Genomic DNA, 17720 nt, shown 5'->3' on the forward strand with positions numbered 1-17720 from the left:
TGATTTTCATGTGAAGTCGTTTAGAAGATGACATGCGAGTGGTGCCTTTAGCTTATATAAAGGCTGAGAAAAGCATGCACGATTATCAAAGTTAAAAAATAAGTTAGATTAGAAACCATAATGTTGTCAAAGGTACTAAAGATGGATTTAAAAGGGGTCGAGTTCTAGACCATAAGTTAGAGTTTTAGCGAAAGTTATGACAAATGGCTCTAGAATTAAGTTCATATAATTGAATATAAAAACTTGTCAATTTTGAGGTCAATCAGAGATAGATATTCCACAAAGTTGTATGTGCCAAAACGTAGTATATTGGATGCATAATGTCAACTCTTCACCATCTCTAGCCCATGGCTAAGTGAGCTACCACATGCATGTATCATGGTTTGGGACGAACATTGCAGGACAATGTCTTGAGCACCTTCTTTTAGGAATGAGTTTTCGAAGATAGTGTTGGCCTAGAATAGACAAAACATGTGACGTGTATAGGTGAATAAAACTTAGTTTCCACATAAGTGATGTTGAATCGACGAAAAGAACCTCACCCAAGGTTTGACAAAACCACAAAAACAGTATTTTTCCTAAGGATTAGTCATGAACATATCAAAATAACGACGTCCTACGGTTTGAAAAGTACGAGAGTGACACTCAGCGCTCCCTTTTTCAAAAAGTTACCACCTTTGATTTCAAACAATCAACGTAGCATCGAAAGTCGTACCATTGAATGAAATAATTGAGTTATAAATGTTGTTTAATTTAGGTTTTGATGCGGTGCGTGTATGATTTTGTGTTGGAAAAGAGGTTGAAAATGTGATTTGGGTATCCTTTTGAAAGGGAATGAATCATCATCATCATCTTTACTCTTTACAGGGTAGCTGAGAGAGCGATGAAGATGGGAACTTCCTACACGTTGCATCTCATGCTTCCTTTTCTCCTCAACTTTGGTTCTTGCTTGCATTAAGGGATTGTCCAACCTGACCCACAAAGATCCCTTCCCAGGATTTGCTCACATTTTTTTTAAAAAAATGAGTCTAAAAATACTTCAAATTTGCTTTATTATGGATAAAATGGACAAAAAGTTAGAAGAAAAGGGAAAGTTGAATTATTTTGGGGGGGGGGGGGGGGGGGGGGGGGGGGGGGGAAAGGAAAATACAACAAAAGGATGGGTATTACTTCTTTATTTTCTATGTTGGGAGCTGAATGCTCTCTTTATTCAACCCATAGTTCGTCCTTATCTAAGAGATCCGACCTTCAATCACTTTTTCGACATCTTCGAACAGGATAGTTGTACGTTCTAAGGAGTTCGATTTCTTTCTAAATAAAATTAGATGGGTATTACTTCACTACATAGGACCTATGGCCCATCGGACGAGTATGATACCGACACAAGTAGCAAGTATGACAATGATTCCTTTCGCGACAATTCAAAGTATGGGACTCAATGCTTGTAAAAGTTGCTCCACCAAAACAAAACGAGAATAAAAGTGCAATTATAAGTTTACACCTCAATAAGTTTAAGGAGATGAGGGGGGTGCAAGCGTGGGCATATAGTCATGTCCACTAAGTGATGTCCATAGGATATCGGTTGGCATGACTTGGCATTATATACGTACAGCACTAGACAAGGCATGGACATAATGTACCCACACCCACCAACCAATCTTTGCTGCTTTCCTAGTATTTAAACTACCAAGTCAATGCCTAACTTGAGCATTAACATCCCTCAGTTTCCCATTTTCAGTATTAGTTTGAACTATGGAATGGACACACGGCACCCGCAGCTGTGTTCAACGTTCACAGTGGGGTGGGGTGGGGTGGGGCGGGGCGGGGCGGGGCGTGGGTGGAGGATGTTTAGATAAGCTCTGAAGCCTTCACCTGTGTTTCCAACAAAACGACACATGTGGAGCAATAAGTGCTCAGAATGTTTCTAACCTTTTTCTTACATGAAAATTAGTCAGAATGGGCACAAGAAATGGAAGAAGGCAGATTATTTTTAGCATTAGACACGCGTAATAGGGTAACATAAACAACAAAAACAAGGAGCTTTGAGGATTTGACATCTGGAACAGTATTCTTGAGTGTTCAGAATGCAAATACTGGCCAACGAAGAATTTACATAAAAGGTTCCGGATAACTTAATTCAAACCGACACCATCCTTAAACTGGATGAACATTCTTCTTCCAATACACTAACTTAGCTCATTATTTTAACCAAACCTACATCAAAATAAAGACACGACTCTTATTCTGACCCTCTTAGTAAGAAGAACCACTTAACCTGATGATGATATGAATGGCCGACTTAACCTGTGTTCCTCATTCCAGCTGCGATCCCATTAATAGTAATAAGCAATGCATCTCTCAGTTTTTTGTTCTCTGCATCACATCTCAGCCTTTTTAATATCTCAACTTGCAGCAGGTTCAGAGGATTAAGATAATGGAGTCTGCGTTCGATCAGCTTTCTCAAACTCCGATTATTCTCAGATAGTTTCCCGTGCCTGCTAACTACCAAAACATATTTCTCAGTCTCCACCAGTTCCTTCCTCAATATAGAGCCGATTTCACGTCGACTCTCCGAGACTAGGACTTCATCATAATGCTTTGCGATGTGAGTATCAGCTTTTCCTAGAACCATCTCTATAAGGTCTAGGGTGCTCTGGAAGAAAGGCCATTCTGAGTACATTGCTTTCAAGTCTTGAGTGTGACCCTTTTCACATACACCCTTTAAACCTGCCCCAACCCCAAGCCAAGCTGGAAGAACAGATCTAGTTTGTGTCCAAGCAAAAACCCATGGTATAGCTCGAAGATGCCCGATACCAACAGAGGTCTTTCTCCTTGTTGGGCGGCTTCCAATGTTAAGGAAGCCAAGCTCCGCCTGAGGAGTGGCTTCATTGAAGTAAGAAATGAATTCTGGATTTTCATATACCATGCTCCGGTAATTCTCACAACTAATTTTTGAGATCTCCTCCATGAGATTACGCCATTTTGCTTCTCGAGGTGGAAGTGGTGGACGTAGGGTTGAAAGGAGTACGGCCGTGGTATATATCTCTAGCTGTCTAACAGCAGTCTGAGGCAACCCGAACTTGGCCTGCACCATCTCCCCTTGTTCGGTTGATCGTAAAGTACCCTGCAGATATATTACGTTGGTTTATCATGTCAATGATGACTGGTAATCTGAACTTCCCATGAGGGACCAAAAGATTTGGACAACAAATTCCCACACTTGAAAATCTATTGGGAAAGGACATGTAAATTTAAAGATCGGGAATAATGACAGACATGAAATGGATTTGTACCCACATTGCATTCTAACAAAGATCAGAATCAATTCAGAAAAAGTCAATGTTCTTAATCTCTCAAGAGAGTCAAACAAAAACATGTAACATAGATTATTTTTCAACTTACCATTACCGAACCTGGAGGCTGGGATTGAATGGCCAGATACGTTGGCCCACCCCCACGACCAACGCTCCCTCCACGCCCATGGAACAGGGTAACTTTAATACCATACTCGTTGCATGCAGCCACAACATCTTCTTGAGCTTTGTAAAGTTCCCATGCAGCAGTGAAGCGCCCAGCATCTTTGCCAGAATCAGAATAACCTACCATGACCTGTCCAGAGGAACTTTTTAATGCCAGAAATAGTGACAGCCAAAAAGAGGATTATTCAGATGTTATCATACCTCTTGATGCCCATTATGGTTCCTTATAATGTGTTCTCGGTACCAATCAATAGATAACAGTTTCCTGATCGATGATCCTGCTTTCCTCAAGTCGTCCACAGTTTCAAACAGAGGAACCACTCGCAACCTATTTCAGGAAATATTTTAGCCCATGGACAATCCTTGCTACATCTAAGTAAGCTCTCTTCTACCCTCTTAAGTACTCATTTTCAGAAAAGTTAAATAAATACGTGACTGTAGTCATACTCAAGGATTTTGCAAAGTTATCGTATAAAATGTTAAGCCTCAAGACTTACGTTCCACCAGGACATGGTCGTCCTAACTCGCCACTAACTGAAAGTCGTGCATCTTTCTGCAGAAGTTCTACGGCGAGGACGTCACTTGCCTGCAGTTATCAAGTACAATAGACTTTTATGAAAAATCAGAAGATAATATTGTTTTTCGCGCAGTAGCACTGCTGCTGGATTCAATAAAGAAAAAAAAAAGAGAGATCATTATTCGTACATTTGAGGCCATAGAGATCACATAAGCACCAAGTGATTCACTCCCTAGCTCAGCAGCAACACGAAAGGTGTTCAAAACTTCTTGAACATCAGAAGGAACCTGAGGGAAAAATGAAGCCCAACATAAGTTCCTAAAGTTTAAGGGGAAACCAATGGTAGGCAAAGAATCATTCTGAAGCAATCTGAGAACAAGATTTTTTCTTTATAAGAAGCTTTAGGAATTATCACAATTCAGTAGGAAACTTTCTAGTGGTAAAAACATGCATGTCCGTTGGAGTGAACATTTGCAAACGTGAATGTTAGTTCACAACTTCAAAATCACAATATTTCCTTTTATTTCAGACAGCAGAAATTATGAAAACTCGCTTATAATCTCAAAAAAAAGATAAAAATAAGGAATGACATTCAAGAAATATATCGTACAAGAAAATTCTCGTCACTACAACAATCTCTAATGGCCACATCTTCGAGAAAATTACTTTTTCCTTCAGCATATCTTTGTAGCTAAAGGAGCTATTTGGAAAGTTTGTCACATAAAAGTTCCTGAAAACTATTTTATAAAGTTGTTCTTAGAAACAGGTCTGAGTTCTTCAACATGATGCGAGTATTATACACTTGCGAAAATTATTATCAGGGTATAGAGGGCCCAAGATTGTTCAGAACATAATATTGGTTCAGTGAAGCCTTGAGGGAAAAGTAGGTTTGACATAAAGGTGAGTGAGAGGTTATCGAGAATGAAGTGGAAGAAAGCTGGAAAATTGTAATACTTTTTTTTTCATAAGTTGGAAATTTCAGGAGATGCAAAAACTTGAGGATTGTTTGTTTATTGATGATTATCTCAGGAGAGAATGAGATGAGGAGTGTGGTCCTGATTCTTCCTAATATACTCCTCAAACTCAGTATTTCATTGCCGGTTTAAACAGATATCTAAATAGAAGGGAAAAAAGTGAAGGGTTGAAACCTTGTTCACTGTAGAAGAGATCAGGAGAGTGATGTTAAGGTTTGGCAGCTGTAAGGCGCATGGGCCTAATAGGTATATGTGGCTTTCTGGTAAAAATGGGAGGCTAATAAGTTGAACAGGTTCTGAGGTTTTTCAACGATAAAAATGAGAGGGCAGTCGCTCTATGGTGTGGATCATGGAAAGGTGTAATGGAAGAAGGGCTTTAGTTTTTGAAATGGAGACTTCGGATTATTAATTGGTTACATTCAACCAACTTTTCAACTCTGGTTAGCCTAGGAAATGAGATTTGCTTCTGAAGAGTTTAGGCAGGGAGATCCTCTTTCCCTTTGCCTCGTTCCTTTTGCCTCTTTCCTCTTGCCTCCTCTGCTTTCATGAGTTTTTTTTTTTTTTTTTTTTTTTTCTAGACATTTAGAGTGCGGTATGCCCCAAATCGGGATTTTTGTGTTAAGATGAAGGTGGTCTTTTTGCCTCCATTGCTTGAGAAAAGGCATACTTGGCCGGATGTTCAGAGTATTTGGTCAGAAAGAAATAGGACGGTTTCCAGGGTGGCAGAGTCATGGCAGGGCATTGGAGTCTTTGGATCTTTTTTACTAGCATTTTCGTTATTTTCTTCAATTTTAATTGCCAACATTTGGTGGTCACTTTGCAATTTGCTTCTTGGGCTCCTTTTGTTTGGGTTTGGCCAATTTTCTTTTATGGTCTTCTTTTTTGTGTATTTTGAAAGTTAGTCTAATTTTAAAAATTTGATCAAATGTACTTCTCAAACAATGTGTCGCCAAGATTATCACTTGATGAACAATCCAAAGTAGCCGGCCATCAGATCCCCAAGTTAACTAAGTGATCCCTGTGTAACTCCTAGGTGGCATTATCTTCACGACATTCCACTAGCTAGAATACCTATAACACCTTCGTAGAAATTCAACAAGTCTTCCGAAAGTACTTCTAGGTCTTCCCTATGTAAGTTATAGATCAGGTCTATCTACATACAAAAGAATGTTATTTAGCTTACATCCAAATACTTGAATTAAATTGGATATATATTCAATGATGATTTGTCATTTATAATATAAATTGAAGATCTTGTTTAGATACGAAGTAGGTTAAATTTGAGAAATGAATAAATTATAATACTGTTGCTCAATAATTCAAGTGAGATAATTAGATAGGGGAAATAAAACATTGAAAATAAGCAGTGATTTTTGTTCAATAATTATTTATATTACTGCTGTGCGTAATTGTCCTCCACTGGAATATCATGAATAGTCAAGGACTTCTATCAATCAAATTACAAGTTGCATCATTTTTTAAACTTAAGTTTTACCTCAATAGTTGGAGGAACCAGAGGTCGTTTCCCCTTCAGCTCTCTTGTTAGAAATTCCAACTTCCTTTCTTCATCCCAGTCACTATATGAACCCATGTCCAAATACGTTGTAATGGCGTCCAGAGTGTCAGCGTGTCTACCAGATTCCTGGTTACAAAACGAAATCATAACCTAGTATTTTTTCCCAACTAAACTTAGGAATACAAATGATAGACCCAGTTAATTAACATATTTTTTGAAATGCTACTTTGGAGGAAACAATATTAACTAAAATAGGACATACCTGACGTAAATCCAGCTTCATTAATACCATACCAAATGTAGCAACTCTTCTAATCAGATCAACTAATCGACCATCAGCAAGCACCACAGATCCACATGATTGCTGCATGAATGGTGTTGTAGGTAAATTTTTATATAGACTTAACTTTAAAAGAGTGAGGGAGAGAGAGGGAGAGAGAGAAGTCTGGATTACCAGAGACTCATAGCATAGAAGCAGCGGCTCCAAGAGTTGATCTGCAGTTTCATAGTAATCCGAAGGATCCTGTTCACAAGGAAGATCCTCAAGAAGCAGCTCCAGCCTCCTCCGTGTTTTCACTAGCTGGCTCACAAAAAATCACGTAAAACATACAAAACTTTTACTAAATGAAATAATATAATAATCTACTTCTATATATGATAGCACCACCTTTATACTTTTTTTTTCTTTTTTTTGCAAAAGTAGCATATTGTCCAGTTTTCAAAATATGACGTGAGATGTTTTTTCTTTTTCCTTATTTTGCATTGTATCATTTGTAATACTTAAAAAAGTGTTTTTTTTTTTTTTCCTTTTGAGTTCAACATGTTGGTGGGGCGGGGGATTTGAACCTACGTCCTATTGGTCAAAGGCATATCTAACTTTAGATTAGGTATATTTGAGTCTAAGCATTTGTAAACCAGTGGAGCTAGGCCCAAAAATAGATTGATATTTTGGCAATTCCATCTAAAAAAAAAAAAAAGTGACTTCAAAGCAACATTCCTCCAATTTATTTACCACATCTCCAGGCAATACAACTTTTTTTTTTCTCCCATCTAAAGGCTAAAGCGTGTTTAGTGGCATCATTAATGCCTGATAGCTGTTCACAAATATAGTAAAAAGTCAAACAGAAGGGCAAGAAAGAAAAAAAAGAGGATATGTATCTCCATGTTCATGAGAATAACTTTTCGATTTAACTCATGAAATAACAAATGTGGATATTTGAACCGACTCATTCGCACCCCAACTAGTAAATTGAAATGTTAAATAAGACAATCAATATCAAATATCTTTGCCAGATCATTAATTAATATCGATGTCTTTATTTGAAGACATTCGATAGAAAACATCGGGAGCCAATTATGAAAAACAGAGATGTCAATTCCAATTCCAGAAGTTAATACTCTGGTCTCCTAACAATTGTCTATACAGTGGTCTTAATATTTCGACCATTCTTGAAGGAATGGATTTGCAAAATGACATAATTATGAAACCAAGTTTTGAGATTCATATCAAAACATTTGATAAATCTAGCACCAACTGAAGACCCAAATTTTAAAAGTTCACAGGTTATCCAATTCAGATCATAAATATGTCCCCAATTTCCCATACAGTCAACTAAGATATGCTTTAGCTCACCGAAGTAGCCAAACTGAAAATGCGTACCTTGTCTTTTACACTACCCAACACAACGCGGTAGGGTGCAATTCCAGGACGTACAGGAAGCTTTGGTTCTAAAAGCTTCTGAAAACTCGACCTCCCAATCTGAGATTCTGCGAACAGTTTCCTCTGAGCAAGGAGTTGAGTTGAGTTGAAAGAGGCAGTACGAGACAAAGAATTGGACTGAAATGCACTTGCACTAGGTGAAGTTCCATTTGATAAGGATGCATGTGTATTTCGAACCGAAGTTTCCTAGTACAAGAGACAGATAGTTGGAGAGAGAGAGTGAGTGCCACTGGTAAAATTGAACAATCTAAAATAATATGCATTAGAGAACTAGAGATCATATATATAAATAAATGGCTCTAGAACTTGCTTCACCTCATTATTTGATGATGGATGATCAGTCCTCGGAAATTCTACTCTAGAATACCTGGATTCACCATCATTGCAATCTGCATGAAGGGCTTAATGAGACTAACAACCATCCATTTTGGCAAGAAGCGAGAACAATAAAATTTAAGCATAATAAAAGGAACCCGTGAGCAAAAAACAAGTCTTTCGGTGCAAATAGATGATGAAGAGCGAAATCATTTTTTCATCCCAACTATTACATCTTTGTAAAAATATCCGTCTTTCCCAACCTCACGTAAATTTTTATAAGCCACATGAAAGACATATTGCATTTTCAAGGTAATTTCAAATATGTTCAAATTTGAATTTGTTCGAGCAGGTTTTATCAAGATGATGATTGTCACAACATGAGTTGAGAATAAATCTCCGGAATATGCTATACCCGTGCATGAAGGCAGATCGGCCCTAAGTGGAAGTTGTCTTGGAAGTGCAGCAGCTTGATGGCCCTGATTCTTCGGTTCACTTTTGCTCGAAGACTGATTCCAGGTCTCGTGTCCATCTTCAGATACAGCATCTGAATAAATAATTGGATTGCTATAATTTTAGAGTGGGAATGACGTGCTACATAAATTGGCTACCTCTATATCAGACTCATCTAAACTAGTAATAGAGAAGAGAACAGAAGTATGCATAATATCATTCGAGAATGATAAGACACCGGACTAGAAGCTGCTTGTACGTGTACATGGTTGTAAGAATTTATGATGTCAAATCCAAGAAGAAAAGTAGTATTTGCTTCAACAAATTTTTGTGTTCCTATAATCAAGAGCCACAAATTTTTGTCTTCATCGCCTTATTTCTTTCTCCTTTTTTTCTTCAGAAGCAATCCACAAATGTTTCCATTTACGTTCAGTAATATACTAAGAATTATACATTCATGAAAGTTGTATTTAGGGAATTAAAACTTGATAGCAGGGCATCACTCTTACGTTCTTATTCCAACTCAAATATTTATAATCACTACTAAAAGGAATTGTCACATCCATTCAGGTCTTTCCCAATGACCGAATTATCACTAGCTACGAGCAACTAATCAGCATTATCTATCTGCGTGTGTATGAGGATTTGTTGCTAATCTAAATCAATATCCAATAAGCAATTGACACAACTGAATTGATAAAGTCTAACGAACAACTGCTTGGCCAAACGTCTTCGTTGTTTCTTAGCTTTGAAGCCTACAGATATGTTACCTTTTTCAAGAATTTCATGTGCCAGTCTGTATAATCTATCGCTGCATCGGTTCATGGAAAGTTCAAATTGCAAGCTATCAAGCTCTCGAATGTATAGATCAATAGCCATCCACCTAGACAAAAGAGAGACTTCTCTTGTGACCTGAAGAATATGAAAGGGAAAAATTATTTTCTTTTTACATTTTTTTGATGGAAAAAATATTAGACTGCACCGTATGATAAATTCAGTTCCAAAATGAAGCGAAACAATTGAGCAATCAGAGAATAAGAGTGTCATTGATATTGCACTCAGCATTGAGGAGGAGCATTTATGGCCATTTTTCTTTATATAAAAATGTAATCCATGTAAAATCAAACACTACTTCCAAACACTCTTTTTCAACAGGACTACAAACACCATCTGACACCATCAATATACAACAAGAGTTTTCTAGAAGAAACCAATAGAACCATCACAGAAAAGATAAACCAAGCTAACCATACACATAGAAAATGAAAATTACTAAAATATCCTTACAAAATGAAGCAAAATCTTGACAAGAAAATCTATCCTCCACCAGAAGTATATTAGGGAACAAAGTATTCACCGGCACACAAAAGTGGGACCTACGCATAATATATAGAGTTATATCATGTCTTTTCATTTTAGGAATTTTAAACATATTTATATTGATGCTATAATTGAAATATCATTCTAATTACTAATATCATTCTAATTACTATGAATGCTATAATTGAAATGGAGGTTTCATATATCGAACTCGACATGGAATTCAAGATCAGAAGCTTCTTAGTGGAAAGCTTGAGTTGCAACAGTGAGAAGAGTAACATTAACAACAATCAATAAGAATGCTAACTGAGATATTGTTTGAGGAAGCCAGGTTGAGTCTCATTAAATTTTAAATTTTCATCTCTTAAAATGGAGTACAAAAAGGTGCATAAATTAAATATTACGACGGAGTAAACATTATGTGCACAGATTAGGTGATTTTCAAGTGCTGAAATAATCTTTGCATACAATTTTAAAGAAGAAGATGTTGGAAGTCTCACCTTTGCTGTGACATTCGGATTTCCATCCCTATCGCCTCCCATCCAAGACCCAAATTTTATTGGTGTGCAAGTCAGAGGAAGCGACCTTCCAGTGTGCTACAGATGGGTGAAAATAGTAATGTAATAAAACGAAGGAAAATTCCAGAAAAAACAAGAATAGCAATTAAATAACGACACCATAAAAGCATTGAAGAATAATCAGAAACAGAAACTCATTGTAGACCTTCTTTAAGGCATTGCTGAGTCGACGTAAATAATAAGGGACAGCTTTCCACAGGGACTGTTCCACAATGCTCAAACCTGAGAAATGCAAACATAACTGCTGAAGCAATGGAAGTGAGGAGAAAACAAACAATCATAGCATTCAGACGATACGTTTCTTCTCTGGAAAATAAATTTAATTGTTTACCAGCCCTAGCTTCATCAACTGGCGTGGGCTTGTGGCGTCTAAGTTCATCTGTCTGCCATATTGAAGTTATCTCTCTTACCTAAAACGCAGAGCAAACATAAATTAAACCAGAAAAAAAACATAGAGAAGTTGTTTCTTGATCATACAAATTCCAGGCCTCAAATCCCTTCCTTCCCAAACCCCTCGTGTTAATTCCTAAACTGGGAAGCAGAATGAGAAGTGGTTTGAGAAAATAAAATAATACCAGATCATCAATTAGCATTTCCCGATCTTCAGGACTAAGGTCAGGTCTGTCATTGTAGTCCAATAGATGCTGCAAATACTCTTAAATTAATCACCAAAGATTACACGCAACAAGAAGAATGATATTGCTATTCTTATAATTGAATGCACTAATATCATACTGCAATGCGAAGATGTTTGTACTGCAAAGTTCGACGATTAATTTGAGTTGGATGAGCTGTAAGAACAATTTCAACCTCCTGCAGAGATATGAATAAAAGATTCAGAAGAGAATGTGACGTAGTCCAAAAATTAGACAAACATACAGACTAATCGCTGGACTTTTTGGACCATGAAAACTGCAAAATCATGGCAAAATGGTGCTTCATCCAGCAAACTTATTATTATTACGACAGCGGTCAGACAATGAGAATTGTATACTCGATGTATTCTACTGAGCAGTCACTTTCAGCTAGCTTTAAATTATTCGGCCATCTTCTCTGTTCAGAGAAGCAAATATAACAGTTGGGAGAAAAAGAAACAAAATAATAGAAAAAGACCTGCTTGCAAACGCTGTCGTAAAGCTCGTCAGTAGAAACTCCGCCCTGCACAAGCTGATTAAAAACTTCATCGCAGGATCTTGATAGAAGTACAAGATTTCTCGACTTACGAACCCTGTCAGTCGTGAAAAACAACATTCATTTCCAAGAAGATGATCAAACGGCAGTCCTCGTCAACATTAAAGGGCCATCTAATTACAATGCATATTTTGAACTGAAATAGTTTGTCCTATGGTATAGCCTCGTTCTCATAAGGTTTTATCTCGTATTTCGCAAATTTTGTGGCAAGCCGAAAGAAATTACAGCACGGTGAAACTAAAATTGTTTCACAACACGATCGCAAATTAGCCAATAAATACGAAACCCAGAATCTCTGTTCTTTTGTTATTTTTCGGTTCCATATGAATCTAGCTTTCAAATATATGAACAAATAAATGGTAGATTGAAAGCAAACCAACATGTGGTGAGTTTCTGCAATCCCCATCAAATTGAGAGAATGGCTGAATGCACGAGCCAAAGAGAAGGCTTCCTCTAAAGTCATTTTCGACAACTCTGATGCAAGCTGCTTCTCAATCATGTCTGCCGTATCCTCGATGCCCGCGATCCTCATATTGCAAGCGCTCTGTTACCGAAAGAAAGAGGAAAAAACGAAAACGATTCATACGATTAGTCATATAACATTATTGTCACACACATCCTTCTTTCTCATTGAAGTCACTCCACAGACGATTAACGTCCGAAATTCCAAATCCATCGAAATCTCAGCCATGGACGACTCAGAAAACAGACCGAATGGACGCAGAAAAGCTGCATCCTCAAAATCTCTAGCGTATTTCATGCCATGAACTGATGCATGATTAAGATTCCCCGTCCCAAAACTCAAAACAAAACCGAAAAAAAACATCGCAAATCAAGCATAACATCGAATGACCTTTCCATTTTCCCCACACCAACTCAGTAAGGCAGTCTCAAAAAATAACTAACCACTCAGCGACACATAGAACCAGACTAGGACCATGAAAAAAAAACGGAGTAACAGAACAAAAAGAAGAAAAAAGCATGGATAAAGAGAGAGAACGAGAAACCTGAGCGAGGACTCGAGTTCGTTCAACTTTCTCCATGAATAGGCTCCCAACTTCCCGCTGCAAGACGTCGTGAAGAAGGTTGCCAAGCAATTTACAGTCATCATCGAAGCTCTGGAAGGAGATTTCCTCGGCGATATCGTCAGTAGTGTCCGTCATTGTTGGAAGGAAGAATGGTGGAGAGGAAGAGAGAGTGAGGTTGTAAGAAGAGCGAAGATGAAGAAAGATGAAGAAAGATGAAGAAAGATGAAAGGATGAAAAGCTCAAGAGAGGATCATTCACTTCTTGTACGATCTTTTTATTTTCTTTTGTTGTTATTTATTATTTTTATTTTTTGGGCTTTGGATATGGGGCCCAAAATGGGGTACCTGGCAGCCAACTAGATTGGTACACGTGGCAGCAGTGCCGATTATGGTGGAAACTGTTCATGATGCAGCGAGAGCGATTTTGTCACCAGGTGATTCCCCGTAAACGCCGTGACGCTTTCTTTTACATTAAATAATTGACGTCCCAAATAATAATTTATATTATAAATTTTTATTTTTTAAAATAAATTTCTCTCTCGTACCATTTATAAACCAACTCAGTACTCTCCACAATGATACGACATGTATAAAGTTTTCATGATTTTTGCTTTGTGCTTCTTGAAAAGTCTTACACCAATAAAGATAGAATTGCTTTGTTATAAACTCATGATTATTTCTTAAATTAGTCGATGTGGGACTTTCATTATCCAACCGCTATAACATTAATGATTTTTCTAATTTTTTTTTTTATAAAATAAAGTATTTTCATTTATTTGTAAAAAAAAAATAATAATAAATGAAAATACAAAATAGACAACAAAAATGGAAAAAAAAATGTAATTAATTTAATACATTTTTATTAAGAAAACCTTTCGGCGTGAATCTCTAAAAAAAAAGTTATTTATTTATTTATTTATTTAAAGAATTAATGAGAAATTTTGTGATTACGATCACGAGGAGGACAATAATGATGGTATTTTGCTTTTAATTTTAAATACTCCCAAGAATATTCCCCGCTTTATTCTATTTCGAATGAAGATTCCTTAAAAGGAAAATAAAATGAAGATTCCTTACCGACTTACTTCTACTTTAAGCCATATTTCATACGTGTCGCATCTCATTTTATCATCTTGATTCTCAATGTCGTGACGATCATATTTCAACAGTAATCACATTCGAGATAGGATTACTGACCTATGCCTCTATTTGAACGAATAAGTACTGATCGACCAGGTCTTAACCAAACTTAAGATATGACCAACTAGCACGTGGTCGTGGAAATTGAAATCTCGGCCAAGCAGCTAGTGACTAAGAACCAAAACAGGTTCTAATGGTACACTTAGCTCATATCCCTAACGGTTCGTAGTCAAACACATAAATACAATAACATTTACACGATGCACATCAAACACATAAATCACATAACAACTATGTGGACACATATATAACAGTTTGAAAACATTAAAAGTAACGGTCATCCAAGAAAGAAGTGTCATATCTTAATCCATGGAGGAAATGAATTGCTTATATCGTTCCACGCACCCTCAAACTAACAATAATTGACGATCTCTGACAAAACATCATAAATCAACCTTAATTATTAAAATCTAGCTTAAAATCGAAGTATAGAAACTGAATTACCTCGAGAACTTAACCGAAAAATTTGGCTAGACAAAAAATTTTCAAATTCTTATTTGAATCCTAAACGTGAGACGTTACATTTTTTAATTAAAAAAATTATAATTATTTTTACCTTAGTTGAACTATGCTTAAATTGATTCGATTGGACCAAATAAATGATGTCATAATACTTCTAAAATAACTTATATCAATCATTAAATCCAAAACATATATGATGGATTGATGAGCGGTGGGACCTGTAATATAATATTATTTTTAAAAAGAAAATAAGAAAAATTGGAACCACAATATTAATAAAAATCCTCATATAACTCTAGAATGATAAGACCAAAGCTCGAGCAAATAATTGACACCTCTTATATGTTTCCATTCTAATGATAATAAAGATTTAAGAAAAGGAGGTCGAAGATGTTGACATGAAACATGATGGACATCAACTCCTTTATCTCCCTTAAAAATGTCTGTTTTACCCCTGAGGTCGGGGTCCTGTGGAGACAAGCCTTGAACGAGTATAGTTATGATTACGTTTTGCATTATGCTCTTTTTTGTTGTGTTTGATCACACGAACATACGTATATGCATGTCCATAATTAGACCTAGAAAGTATGAGAGTGATGCTCGACTAGTAAGTTTATTCAATAATTTATATTAAAGCTTACACATCTCCAACTTCCATTGCTCATCGGTGTTACCCACCGAACAGGACATGACATGACAGAACGAGACAAAGAAATCCATTGTCCCTATGTGTCTTGTTTTCCATCTTTTTTTTTTCTTTTTTTATTTTGATAAGTAGTGAAGAATTATTCCAAATATCTTGGATCCTGTTTGACCTTGTTATGAAATGGGCCAGAACTTTGAGAGTTCCCCAACATTTAGTTTAGGGCATAATTTATGGAACAAAACTAGTTTATGGAACCAGAGATGAAGTTGTAGAGACTGACAAACAAAATTAAAACTATACTAAAATTAAAACCATCACTCCACTTATTTCTTGTTGTACTAGGTCTCGGTGGCATCTTCCCGTCAAGACTTCGCGTTGGCGACCGATTGAGGAGGTAGATGATCGTCATTACCGCCTCTCTCCAGAACCTCCCAGGCATCCTGGCCGTCATCAACAATGACCTTGTTGTCCCAACGATGGTCTGATTTCGGCATTCCACTACCCCGTTTTGCTGGGGGAGTAGAGGGCCGTTAGTTGCCGTTGCATACCGAACTCGTTGCAGTACTTACCGAAGCTCGTTGAGGTGAATTCTCCGCCTCGGTCCATGGTAGCATTCGCATCTTCTTCTTGCATTCGGCCTCCGCTCGCGCTTGAATGCGCTTAATCGCCTCTACTGCCTCACTTTTCGCTTGCAACAGGATCAGCCACATAAAGCGGCTTTTGTCATTGACTAGTAGGAGGAAGATGGTCTTGTCGCCTGCGATCACCGGCTTGATAGGCCCGCAGATATCACCGTGCATGAGCTCCAACGGCTCACTGGCGCGGTAGGATGTCTGAGACGGAAAGGGGGTGCGCCTCTACTTACCGATGAGACACCCATCACACAACCTATTCACGTTTTCGATTACCGGCAAACCATGCACCATCTCCTTCTTGTGTAGTTTTTGTAGAGCAGAAAAGTTCAGGTGCCCGTATCTTGCGTGCTACCTCCAAGCTACTTCTTCTATCCTGGCCGAGAGGCTGACTGGTTGCTCTATTTCCAACTCCAGAATGTAAAGGCGGTTTGTCGAGCGCCAAACTCACGTGAAAAGAGTTGACTCTTCAACATTTTTTAAAACTTTAAAATATCTAAACTAATTTAAAAAAACTTAAAAAATAACCTTACCTTTAAAACAACATTTCAAAAACACTAATAAACATTCAAAATAAATATTTAAAAAAAAAAAAGATAATGAGAATGTTTGTATAATCCACCCACCTAAATAGTGTGAAAGTTATCTTATTTATAATCAAATAAATTACAACAAGAGTAATAAATAGAAATAACAATAAATCGTAAATAGACAAATATCTAGATATTTGCCTTATAATTATCAAATATAATAATTTATTACTAAATATTAACACTATAAAATGTCAATAAACCATTTTTCGTCCATATATTGATATTAAAAACTATTCTAAATCTTTTTTTTATAAAATTCAAGGTGTTAAACGATATTTTTAAAATTTCATGGGTATCTTTTTTAAATAAATAAATATATATATATATATAATTTTAAATTTAAAGATATTTTTATTAATTGAGTAATATTTTTTTAAAGAAATTTCCAATTTTTTTTATTTATAAATTTGTGTATTTTGGATAATGAAATGAAGAGAGAGAAAAACATAGGGAAATGGGAATGAAATTAAGAGAGAGGGGAAAATTGTGGTGGTCGGGGCCTACAACGCCGACAATTAAACTCGGTCAAATTGGGTTTGAATTCAAAGAATTAGGACCCAAATTGGTGGAGCCGGGTCGGGCGCCTCTTTAATTAATCCACTAAAACCTCCCCAAATTCATGCTTTTTTTTTTCTTCTTTAATTTAATACCCATTTTCATTCTTGGGATTAAGTTTCAATCTTCATTGATATTCACAACCTTAAAATAAGATATAAGATATCGAAAATATAAACTATCTAATCAAATTTAACTGATTACTGTAAGATATATTCCCTAACTAATATATTCTTCAAATATTAAATAATAACTAATATCATATATTCCATAACTAATTCAAACTAGAAATAAATTGCACTGAATTCTGAGAAAATAGTAAAATGACATTTTTGCCCATTTAATCTTAGACATCAATAATAAACTTATCCCAGCTGTCTTCTTCACACCATCGCCTGCCTAATATAGGTTGACCAGGTCCAGCATTTTCCATAAAAATTATAATTCCTTAATTGTTTCCATTAATTAAATTGCAAAGCTACGTCATATCATAAAGATAAAAAAATCCCATTTATTAAACGAAAAATGTGACTGGTATTAAG

General features: G+C 36.5%; 1 protein-coding gene across 1 annotated transcript; it reads right to left on the reverse strand.

The window, feature by feature from the left end:
* Positions 1–1970: 1970 nt before the first annotated feature.
* Positions 1971–13315, reverse strand: PPC4 (phosphoenolpyruvate carboxylase 4). The gene is made up of 20 exons (XM_023694624.2): positions 13071–13315; positions 12444–12607; positions 11986–12100; positions 11608–11685; positions 11448–11516; positions 11204–11282; positions 11018–11094; positions 10795–10890; positions 9745–9886; positions 8937–9068; positions 8522–8595; positions 8147–8392; positions 6941–7066; positions 6749–6850; positions 6466–6612; positions 4185–4283; positions 3977–4065; positions 3681–3807; positions 3403–3609; positions 1971–3124 (listed from the first exon to the last, which is right to left on the reverse strand). Exons 1-20 carry the CDS (start codon positions 13224–13226, stop codon positions 2300–2302), a joined length of 3150 nt encoding a protein of 1049 aa, XP_023550392.2. The 5' UTR covers positions 13227–13315; the 3' UTR covers positions 1971–2299.
* Positions 13316–17720: the final 4405 nt, after the last annotated feature.

Source organism: Cucurbita pepo, chromosome 13, assembly GCF_057944985.1.
Source record: "Cucurbita pepo subsp. pepo isolate OVF chromosome 13, ASM5794498v1, whole genome shotgun sequence".
NCBI classification, from domain to species: domain Eukaryota; kingdom Viridiplantae; phylum Streptophyta; class Magnoliopsida; order Cucurbitales; family Cucurbitaceae; genus Cucurbita; species Cucurbita pepo.